This window comes from Lissotriton vulgaris, chromosome 3_1 (assembly GCF_964263255.1).
Source record: "Lissotriton vulgaris chromosome 3_1, aLisVul1.2, whole genome shotgun sequence".
Taxonomy (NCBI): Eukaryota; Metazoa; Chordata; class Amphibia; order Caudata; family Salamandridae; genus Lissotriton; species Lissotriton vulgaris.
The window spans coordinates 417,299,917-417,312,867 of NC_141689.1; the positions used below are offsets into that span (position 1 = coordinate 417,299,917).

The following is a 12,951-nucleotide window of genomic DNA, read 5'->3' on the forward strand; positions in this document are numbered from 1 at the left end:
ACACCCACCACCACTACATCCACCACCCCATCCACCACCACCACCCCATCCACCACCACCACTGCATCCACCACCACCACCGCATCCACCACCACCACATCCACTGCATCCACCACCACCACATCCACCACCCCATCCACCACCAACACCCCATCCACCACCAACACCCCATCCACCACCAACACCCCATCCACCACCGCATCCACCAGCACCACATCCACTGCATCCACCACCACCACATCCACCACACCCACCACCACTACATCCACCACCCCATCCACCACCACCACTGCATCCACCACCACCAACACCCCATCCACCACCACCACTGCATCCACCACCACCACCGCATCCACCACCACCACATCCACTACCACCACATCCACCACCCCATCCACCACCAACACCCCATCCACCACCAACACCCCATCCACCACCAACACCCCATCCACCACCAACACCCCATCCACCACCGCATCCACCAGCACCACATCCACTGCATCCACCACCACCACATCCACCACACCCACCACCACTACATCCACCACCCCATCCACCACCACCACTGCATCCACCACCACAAACACCCCATCCACCACCACCACTGCATCCACCACCACCACCGTATCCACCACCACCACATCCACTGCATCCACCACATCCACCACCACATCCACCACCACATCCACCATCACCTCCACATCCACCATGACATCCACCACCACATCCACCACATCCACATCCACCGCATCCACCACCACATCCACCACCACATCCACCAACACTTTAACCACACCCCCCACCACCACATCCACCGCACCCACCACCACTAAATCCACCACCCCATTCACCAACACCACCACCCCATCCACCACCACTGCATCCACCACCGCATCCACCACCACCACATCCACCGCATCCACCACCACATCCACCATCACATCCACCATCACCACCACATCCACCACCACATACACCATCACCTCCACATCCATCATGACATCCACCGCCACATCCACCACATCCACCGCATCCACCGCATCCACCACCACCACATCTACCGCATCCACCAACACGACATCCACCACCACCACCACAGCCACCACGCATCCACCACCACCACATATACCACCACATCCACCACCACTTTCACCACACCCACCACCACCACATCCACCACACCCACCACCACTACATCCACCACCCCATCCACCACCACCACCCCATCCACCACCACCACTGCATCCACCACCACCACCACTGCATCCACCACCACCAACACCCCATCCACCACCACCACTGCATCCACCACCACCACCGCATCCACCACCACCACCGCATCCACCACCACCACATCCACTGCATCCACCACCACCACATCCACCACCCCATCCACCACCAACACCCCATCCACCACCAACACCCCATCCACCACCGCATCCACCAGCACCACATCCACTGCATCCACCACCACCACATCCACCACACCCACCACCACTACATCCACCACCCCATCCACCACCACCACTGCATCCACCACCACCAACACCCCATCCACCACCACCACTGCATCCACCACCACCACCGCATCCACCACCACCACATCCACTGCATCCACCACCACCACATCCACCACCCCATCCACCACCAACACCCCATCCACCACCAACACCCCATCCACCACCGCATCCACCAGCACCACATCCACTGCATCCACCACCACCACATCCACCACACCCACCACCACTACATCCACCACCCCATCCACCACCACAAACACCCCATCCACCACCACCACCGTATCCACCACCACCACATCCACTGCATCCACCACATCCACCACCACATCCACCACCACATCCACCATCACCTCCACATCCACCATGACATCCACCACCACATCCACATCCACCGCATCCACCACCACCGCATCCACCACCACATCCACCACCACATCCACCAACACTTTAACCACACCCCCCACCACCACATCCACCGCACCCACCACCACTAAATCCACCACCCCATCCACCAACACCACCACCCCATCCACCACCACTGCATCCACCACCGCATCCACCACCACCACATCCACCGCATCCACCACCACATCCACCACCACATACACCATCACCTCCACATCCATCATGACATCCACCGCCACATCCACCACATCCACCGCATCCACCGCATCCACCACCACCACATCCACCGCATCCACCACCTCATCCACCATCACCACCACATCCACCACCACATCCACCATCACATCCACCATCACATCCACCAAGCTATTAATTTTGCTATTTTCAAAACCAACACATAAATAAAAAAAAGTGTCATTTACTATACCAATCGCTCAAACTTTCCTAATGCGAGACCTATTGCATTTCCAATGCTTGTTGTATAAGTGGCTGCATGGGTTTGCGAGTAGCTACATGTGTGTGTATATGGGTTATTAGATGTTTTTAGTATCAGTATGAGTGTCTGTATGGTTTGGTGGGGGTATGACTTAGCACATAGATGCATCAATGACTGACTCTGTTTGTATGTGTTTTGAACATAACATATGTGCAGGACTGTATGGGTGGATGAGTGTGTATATGTGTGTGTTATTAAGTGAATGACTGCCTCACTAGTGTCTATCAGTAACTACATATGTTTTAATCTAGTATATGTGAATATTGATGTATATAAGTGAGTATATATGAGAGTAAGAGATTGTAAGAGTTCCTGTTTAAATAAGTATGTGTTTCTATAAGTGATTGTTTAAGAGAGTAAGTATGTGTAAGTTTCCTTAGAAGTAAGGTGGTAGTGTGTGTATAGCTATATATGCAAATAAATGGATGTTCAAAAGTTTATTTGCATGAGTGAGTATGTGTGTGAGTAACTTTTGGATGACTGTCGGTGTGTAACAGGATGTATAGGTGTTTCACTACATATGATGAGTGAATATATGTATGAGTGACTATATAGAACTGTTGGTGAATGAGTGGATGTGTATATAGATGGTGGTATTACTGAATTGGTTGTTGTAACTGGTATGGGTATCCCCATTTTTTTGAAAATGTTATTTTCTATTTTTGAATATGTGTTTCAAGGGTTACATTACACTGAAAGGAGGTCTGTCACTCTGTCACAAGGATAGTGTCATCAGTGATGTCATGAGTGATGTCACTGACCACTTCATGAGTGATGTAATATGTGACGTCATCAGCAGTGCATTGCAGGCGCGCAAGTTATAGTGAGTCCAACTAACTATAACGTGGGAATTTCAATGGTTTTATGTCAGTAAAATTTCCAGCTAACTATAACTGGTGTGAAACCTATGGTTTTTTCAGTGAATTTAATAGGTTTTTTAAATGCTAATTCCTAACTATAACTGGTGTGAAACCTGTGGTTTTTTCAGTAGAATATATATATATATATATTACCTACTGGCAATAGCCAGTAGGTATATATAGTTAGGATGTCATTTGAGATGTCAACAGTGATGTCACTGACCATGTCATGAATGATCTAATATGTGACATCATCAGCAGTGCATTGCGGGTGCGCAAAATATAGTTAGTCCAACTAACTATATAGGAGCAATTTCAATGGTTTTGTATGAGTGAAATGTCCAGCAAACTATAACACCCCTAAAACTTTTTTTTAGTGAATTTCAAAGTTTTTTTTAAAGCTAATTCCTAACTATATAAGGCCTGAAACCTATGTTTTTTCAGTGAATATATATATATATATATATATATATATATATATATATATATATATATATATATATATATATATATATATATATATATATATATATTCACTGAAAAAACATAGGTTTCAGGCCTTATATAGTTAGGAATTATATATATATATATATATATATATATATATATATATATATATGTATATTACCTACTGGCGGTCGCCAGTAGGTAGTTATAGTTAGGATTTTTTTCAATGTTAAATCTCAAAATTCTATTTGGAATAACTTTGGCGCCGGTTGACGAATCTGCCTGAAATTTTCCTCAAAATGGCCTCGTCGAGCTCCGGTCCTTCCCTGACAGTTTGGGGGGATGCGTCAAGCGGGGGCCGAGATATAAGGGGCGTCCCAAAACGCGTTTTCCCCATGTTAATTTCCATAGGGCGGTCGACCTCACTTTTAGCCCGAACGGCTGAATGGATTTACACCAAATTTGGCAAAATTGTAGGGACTGGTAGCCCGATGTGCCTTTGCTATGTCTCAAGATATGTGCTTCAGTGGATTTTGAGTAATTTAGGTTAAAAAAAATATATATATCTATGACAGCGACCACTGGGCGCGCCACGCGACTTGCGCGCAGAAAGCTGATTGGTTCTTGGTTGTCTGTAAACATTCGAAACAGTCCGGAGCGGCCGCCATCTTGTGTCTCGGTAGGATGGAGATACAAGAGGTGGCCAAAACAAAGGGGGAATTGACCATAAGGGGGCAGAGTAGACCCACCCGGACCCCCTAGGTTTGATGTGGGGGCTTTAGAAGGGCCCCACGGGACAAAAAAAAAATATTTTTTTTCGATTTTTGCGTGGGGAGCGCCCGGTACGCCCACCGAGGAGCGCACCGGGAAGCGCACAACAGAGAAAAAAGAATGCCAGAGTTTAAAAAATGTTGGCAATATTTTATAAATGGGAGGTAGTTCTGAAAAGAACTTTTTTTAAAATTCTTTTTGTTGTTTTATAATTTTTTTATTTTTGTGAACATTTTTTTAATTTTTTTGTGTTTTTGAACAATTTTATATTTTTTGGGTTTTTTTTGAGGGAACAAACAAAAAACAGGGAATTGGAAATGGCTCAACAGGAGCAAAAAAAAAAAGAAAAGAATCACTGTTTTCTTTCCTTGCTGCATTTGTGGTTGTCTATAGCAGTATTTATTAAGGTGACGCTAAGTTCACCATAGCATAAAGTTTTGCCACACAAAATGCAAAGAAATTTGACCTTGCCACATTTTGGTTGAATATTTGGCACCATTTGCCGTTCTTCTGGTCCACAAAGTGAGGGTACTGAAGAGGAAGTGCTGGCCACAGGGGGTGGGTTGTGCCGAAGGTCCCGGACTTCAGCCTGGGCCAAATTATTGGGATGCCACCTCTCCATGTGGCGGATCATGGTATAGTTACCAAAAGAATATTTCTTGGAGGGATTGCCCCTGGAGAGAACTTTGTCACAGATGAGACAGGTGACTTTGGGGGCGTTCACCTTTTTTTGGTCATCTGCAAAAGAAAGAAATTGCCAAATGAAGTGCACTTTGACGTGCCTTTGTCTTGGTTCTTCTGGGAGTTAGACCCTTTGATGTTGATCCTCCTCCTCTTCTTCCTCCTCTTCTTCATGTCCTCCAAGAAACTGTGGTGGTGGACCTTCTTTTCTGGGTGGTGGGGGTGGTGGTGGGGATGCACCAGCTACAGCAACAAGTGATGCCATTCTTTCCTCCAAAATAGCTCTTGCTCTCTTAATGAAGAAAGTAAGAATGAGGAAAAAAGGAGGGGGCTTTCATTATTTGGAGAAAAAAAATGAAGAGAACCAATGAAAAGTGTTATTTTCAAGTCACATGACCCGATGCGCTTACGTTACTCGCTCCGGCGCGCTTACGTTACGTGCTCCGGGCCACGCCGCGGAGCGCTTCCGGGTGCGTTTACGCAGCGCTTCATAAGACGCATCACGCGGCTACGTGATACGTCACGCTTACGTATCGCGACATTGGCGCTAACGGGACGCTTCCCGGTTCGCGCACCGGGGCGCTTCAAAATAGTACGCTTTCCGGGGCGCTCACCGGGGCGCGCACCGGAAGCGCTCCAAGACAAAAAAATATATACATATATTTTTTTTTTTTTATGAAAAATTGTAAGGACTGATAGCTATGTCTCAAGATATATGCTCCAGTTGTTTTTAGGAAAATTAACTTTTAAAAAATATATATTGGCCTATATTTGGGCTTTATATATGTTAGAGCCCAAATGTAGCCCAATGCAGCCCAATGTAGCCCAATGTAGCCCAAAGATGGCCACCAGAGACAAAAAAATACAAATGTAGCCCAAATATCAGCCAGATGTAGCGCAACTATAGCCCAATGATAGTATGTACCAGAGTGTTCTAAAGAACAACTAGAGCGGTAACAGTCTTACTTATAACGTGAGACTTTTAGTTAGGAATTAGCATTAAAAAAACTTTGAAATTCACTGAAAAAACCATAGGTATCACACCAGTTATAGTTAGGAATTAGCATTTAAAAAACCTATTAAATTCACTGAAAAAACCATAGGTTTCACACCAGTTATAGTTACCTGGAAATTTTACTGGCATAAAACCATTGAAATTCCCACGTTATAGTTAGTTGGACTCACTATAACTTGCGCGTGTAATGCACTGCTGATGACATCACATATTACATCACTCATGACATGGTCAGTGACATCACTCATGACATCACTGATGACACCATCCAGTGAATGTGTGTCTTTCTGAAAAATAAATATGTTTTATATATGTATATGTAAAGCTCGATGGAAGAATAAATGTTTCAATAAGTGTCTTAATGGATGTTTTTTTTTTTAATTGATTGGTTAACTGGCTTATTAAGTGTATCATAGTGAATACATATATTAGCGAGTATTGTTTAAATATTTAAATGTTTGTATCAGTGTTTCACTTTGTGTATAAGTGGCTGCATGGGTTGGTGAGTAGCTACATGTGTGTGTATATGGGTTATTAGATTTTTTTTAGTATCAGTATAAGTGTCTGTATGATTTGGTGGGCGTGTTACTTAGCACATAGATGCATCAATGAATGACTCACTGTTTGTATGTGTTTTGAAGACAGCATATGTGCCGGACTGTATGTGTGAATGAGTGTGTATATGTATGTGTTAGTAATTGAATGACTGTCTTACTAGTGTCTTTATCAATAACTACATATGTTTTAATCTAGTATATGTGAGTATTGATGTATATGTGAGAGTGAGAGATTGAAAGAGTTCTTGTTTTAATAAGTATGTGTTTCTATAAGTGATTGTTTAAGAGTGTAAGTATGTGTAAGTTTCCTTAGAAGTAAGGTGGTAGTGTGTGTATAGCTGTATATGCAAAAAAATGGATGTTCAATAGTTTATTTGCATGTGTGAGTATGTGTGTGAGCAACTTTTGGAAGACTGACGTTGTGTTAACGGATGTATAGGTGTCTCACTACATATGATGAGTGAGTATATGTATGAATGACTATATAGAACTGTTGGTGAATGAGTGGATGTGTATATAAATGGTGGAATTACTGAATTGGTTGTTGTAACTGGTATAGGTATCTCCACATTTTTGAAAATGTTAGTTTCTATTTTTGAATATGTGTTTCAAGGGTTACTTTACAGTGAAAGGAGGTCAGTCATTCTGTCACAAGGATGGTGTCATCAGTGATGTCATGAGTGATGTCACTGACCATGCCATGAGTGATGTAATATGTGATGTCATCAGCAGTGCATTACACGCGCAAGTTATAGTGAGTCCAACTAACTATAACGTGGGAATTTCAATGATTTTATGCCAGTAAAATTTCCAGGTAACTATAACTGGTGTGAAACCTATGGTTTTTTCAGTGAATATATATATATATATATATATATATATATATATATATATATATAATATATATATATATATATATATATATATATATATATATATATCTTACACCAACTTTTGCATCAAAAGAAGTAAGCTCGAGCCCAAATTCGTAAGCGTGATGATTTATTTAAACATAATTGTCAAGAACGCCCAACGCCTTTCGGTGCAGCTGCACCTTGGTCGGCTGCACCGAAACACCGTCGGGCGTTCTTGACAATTTGTTTAAATAAATCACCACGCTTACGAATTTGGGCTCGAGCTTACTTCTTTTGATGCAAAAGTTGGTTTAAGGAATATTTGAGGATCTCCTCCTCGCTCGAGCCCACCGCCATTGAGAGGCTGGGGGACTGGCGAATTCTGTTTGAAATTATAATATATATGGTGTGATCAAGCTCTCTTGTAGAGTGAAACGCGTCATCCCTATTAAAAATTCGTCTTCCCTGATATCCATTGTGGATCTATTTCTTTGAGGCTCAACTGTTTGCTGGTTGTGAGGAGTTACGAGGTCTCGACCGTTGGTTCCAGCACTTTGTGGAACCTGGACTGCTTTTTATATATATATATATATATATATATATATATATATATATATATATATATATATATATATATATATATATATATATATATATATATATATATATATATATATATATATATATATATATATATATATATATATATATATATATATATATATATATATATATATATATATATATATATATATATATATATATATATATATATATATATATATATATATATATATATATATATATATATATATATATATATATATATATATATATATAGTACAGTGGTTCAGGGGTGGCCTAGCTAGGTCCAAAAGCAAGAGCAATTACTTAAAATGGATACTAAATCAATGTGGGAGCAAGACATGTAGAGCAGTAAGTCTATATTTAATAGATGTATTTTTCAAAACTTTAGACAGGATATGTTCAGGTGCTCACATTAGTGACGGGGTGCATATTGTGACTGAGTGAAAATAAACAAAGCATCACATAAACACAAAATTATATACAGTGGAAGGTTTTTCGTTGGGGGGGGGGGTTGTCGACGACGTTTCAATCTTGTAGTTATTTAAGATCATCAGGACAGGGTGAGCAGTCTGAAATTTCTTTGTGGGTCAATTCAATGGTGGGGGGAGGCAAGACATGTAGGCCAGTAGAGTTAAAGGATCTAGCCAGCCAGCTAGGCCCGCCAGGCTAAGAGCTGCCTGCTGAAAAACGAGGACATGTGGTGGTAGTAGCTACCGACAACATATAACCAACCACACTGCCAAAGCCACGAGCATAGCACATCAAAGGTAGGAAGGAAGGTAGCCATATGTTCAAGCTTTCAGCAGAAAGGTGCACATCACAGAGCAAGAAGAGGTAAGAAAGATGATAGAGAAGACAAGGCAAGGAAGGGAGAGTCTCAAAGAGGGAGAGAATGAGAAAGAGAGTGACAAAGTGTGTGCCTGTCAGGGTCTGAGCACCAAATTAAAATTAAAACATCATAGAATATGTCCTTTTGAAAGAACCATGTGAAATAATCCACGAGAGTCCAGTAGCAAATGGCCACTGGGACCCGACCTGCCAGGAGTGTTTCTCTTACAAGATTGGAGTTGGATTTTTGGACAAAAATGGCTTCTTCCCAGAGGATAAGTGAAATGGCTTTATTATCTTTTTCTCTTCAGCTGCTTTTTCTTTATCCTATGCTGCTTTCTGAGGCCCGCCATATGAATGCACACAAAAACCTCAGGTCCAGATACCACCGCAACGGCTCCAAAACAGCCCAAAACAGCAGTGCGCACGAAAGTCTCCCTGGCCCCACCCCAGCGCATGGACGGAAGCACGCTGCGAGTGATACAGGCTATCTTTGGGCCCAGCACAAAAGAAAACAGAAAGCATGAGCATTCAAAATAAAATCATAACAATGGAAGCAAAGCAAAGCTTACCTCTGCTCAGAGACAGAGAAAACACAGAAGGATGGGCGGGGGAAATCCTTTATAGTAGCTGTTGGAACGTGGTCTATTGGTAGAGATAGGTAGGTACCTACTGCTAGTAATAAGGCAACAATCACAATATAAGGCCCAGTCAAGGTCTCAATAAATGTTTCACCAGCTCAACCATTGGTAGCTGACTTTGAGCAGGCAGCTTAGGAGCTAGGTGTGTAAAGCATTTACTAATACATTACATAAGCAAGACAAAATACACAATCAAAATCCAATACCAATTTATCAAAATAAATATTTTTATGATTAAAATGACATCACAGCAATAAAAATCCAATGTAGGGAACCGGAGATATGAATTTTTAAAGAATAAACACTTTCTAGTACCTAAAAGCCAAAAGCACAACTTTGCAACATCTGGTCGCGCTTGACATAGACAGAGTCAAAGTTTCAGGCTGACCACGAGGGAGCGGGTCTCAAATGCAATTAGCGGTAGGGCCTGCTCAAGTTTTTACCTTCTGACATTTGGAGTTTTTTCTCTTAACGTCGAGCTAGGCTCCTAGTCGGGCCGGGATTCAAGTCAACGATGGCGCCTTAGTATAGCCCGAGCCTTTGGTGAAATCCTGGCAGTCTTGAGCTCCAGAGCTTTTAACGGGATGAACCTGAAATCCAGGCCGAAGTTAGACATGAGCGGTTTAACTCTCATCGACAAGTCAGTCACATTATGAAACTTTTTGACAAAAATTCTCAAAACTTCTGGATCTTCTTCCAGAAGGTGCTTGTTGGGGTTCCATAGTGTCCACAACACCAATCCAAGGTTCCGGAAGCTCAGAGTTGCTCCTTGGGATGTTGGGATTCCGATCTCCCACAATGCACCTGGCCAAATCCTTTTAAGTCCAGCTGAAGGTGGTCAGCTGGTGTTGTCTTGCCGGAGATGATGCATGTGGAGCTCTTTTAGCCTGTTGCTTTCAGGAAGTCCACTCCTTCTCTTTTTAAAGTAAGGCAAAGTCCTTAGGGGTGTCGTTCCCAAAGTGTACAACAGGTCTAATCATTCAAAGTGCAGTCCTCTTGGTGCAGGCCAGGGCTCCAGCAGGGCAGTCCTTGTAGTTTCAAGCAAGGATCTCAGATTGCTGGGCAGCTCTCCCATATTTATTCAGTGCTTCTGGGGGACGAGCAGGTGGACACCCCTGACCAGTGGGAACACTGGTCAGGGCTGACACCGGGAAGTATGGCAACTTTCTCCAAAGTATGGCATATTCTCCTCTCAAAAAGCACTATTCCTTTAAAATCCATAATGGAGAAACTACTTCCTGGAAGTTAGGATCTGGCCAAGTCAACCGACTGGTGTGGCTAAATTTCCCCAACACTTCCCTTCCAGACCCTTTGCTAATTCAATTACTGGGGCTCCTGCCTGGCTGGGGGTGCAGGAAGTGGTGGTGAGCCTGTGTCCTGTCTTGTCATTCCAACTTTGAAGACCAGTTTGATAGCCAGCCCCCTTCCTGCCTTTTGCTCAGCACTATGCGGATCTCCTTCCATCAGATGTCCACTGTCTTTATGCATGCCACTTCACAACTCAGAGTAGTCTGCCAAAGGCTGGCCAATCAGGAGAGGCTGCTGGAAGGCTGGGTTTTAGCTCATCGAAAATAAGTTCTATAACTTATTTGCGGTTATAGTTATAATAAATCTATTCTTACAAGTTGTTGGATTTATTCTATCATTTTAATACTTTGAAGTATATTTTTAGCTGGCTCCTGTTAAATGCATACTTTGTTAAAGTATTCCTATGTTAGCCTATGGATCCCATGTGCTACAACGGGACAATAATTAATTTGCAGTATTTCCTACACCAGGGCACATAAAAAGCATCTTTTATAATGTCCCTGCATACAGTTACAAGGCACCCCACCTCTGGGACACCTAGGGGAGACCTTAGGAGTGACATATGTTAATATAAGGTAGTTGGAGACTTTGGAAGCAGATAGTTATAGACTTTGTAAGCACCTTTAATTCCAAAGTCGAATTTGCAAATAATTTACTTTTAAAAGCCGCCTACAAAGCAGTGCTGCCTCTAAAATGACAGCAGGCAACACCGCAATGTACACTTACATGCATTAAATCTGCTGGGTATCTAAACCTACATGCCCTACCACATACTAGGGGCTTACAGGTAGATTGTCATACCAATTGTAATTACACCGAATTACCATGTACCTTTTCCTACACAGCACTGGCCAGAGCCTGGTTAGCAGAGCCCAGGGCACAATCGGAGGAAACCAGAATCAACCAAACAATAGGGGTGATCATGGCAAAAAGATGACTTTCTCATAGTAATAGTAGGGGAAATAGAAAACAGCCTCAGGCTGTAGTGAGCATAGATCCCTAGCATGGCTAGAACCTCAATCGAAGGCAGAGCTGCCTCACAAGTAAGGACTGGGACGAGCAGGACAGAGATGAGGGGGTAATTTCCTATTGCACTCCTGAGACTGCTTATAAAGTCCTAAAATGTAAGAAATCTATTCCAAATGCAGACTTTCTGCTGTTTTGTGAACAGGGCCTACAGTGAGCTGAGGGCCTGGTGTACCAAAAGATTTTCCCAATATGTGTCGATGGAGAAAAGCGTTGCTACGTATGGGACATAAACCTGTCGTCAAGTCAATAGGCAAGTTCAGCACATACATTGTGGCTCCGTTGTAAACTCTTGACGCCGATGGGAGCCTTAAAATTAACCCTGGCGGAGCTGGCGGAGTGCAACTATGCGGAGGTCCACAGAGTTGGGGGAAAACTCTGTGGAACTCCGCTCCCCACCACCACCTGCCTCCACCCCTCCCTCCCCCCCCCCCCAAATAAAATAATAGTGATAATTTTTTTTTTTTTAAATAGTCACTTAACTGTATTGCGGCGTCCCCCGGCTGCCCTCCTCGCCAGACATCTTGCTTGAACTGCGCATGCGCACGCATTAATGCACACTTTAAGAGGCTCACTTTCAACTCAAATAGGGTACCTGTACATATCCCGAATGCAGCTCCACCAGGCAGTAATCGTCTTGACCTGCTGCTAAAAATATTAATCCACTGGGCTTGCTGGTTCGGAACCGCAGCTGCAGCAATGTTTTTGAAAACGACTCCACGAGTTTCAACTCCACATAGCTTTCACCATAAAAAGATGCTGTAACATTACAAAAACAGATAAGACTAAATAAACAAAAACACGTTTTATAGAGGATTGACAGATGTTATTATAAATACAATGCAAACAAAAACATCTTTAGAGCCTTGCCGAAAGCAAATAGGTGAAGGAAGCCACAAATGTGTTCCTATAAGAGAGCAAAACCAGCCTGTTTCATCACTGGAGCAAGGAGTC

The 12,951-nt window shown here is 43.2% G+C and overlaps 1 protein-coding gene across 1 annotated transcript in view; it reads right to left on the reverse strand.

Annotated features, from left to right (window-relative positions):
* Positions 1-12,951, reverse strand: part of LOC147726525 (chondroitin sulfate proteoglycan 4-like) — a 474,128-nt gene that overhangs the window by 391,271 nt on the left and 69,906 nt on the right. The window contains exon 2 of the mRNA XM_086960631.1: positions 12,593-12,756. Coding sequence (XP_086816757.1) covers positions 12,593-12,756 — 164 coding nt within the window. The remainder of the gene's footprint in view (positions 1-12,592; positions 12,757-12,951) is intronic.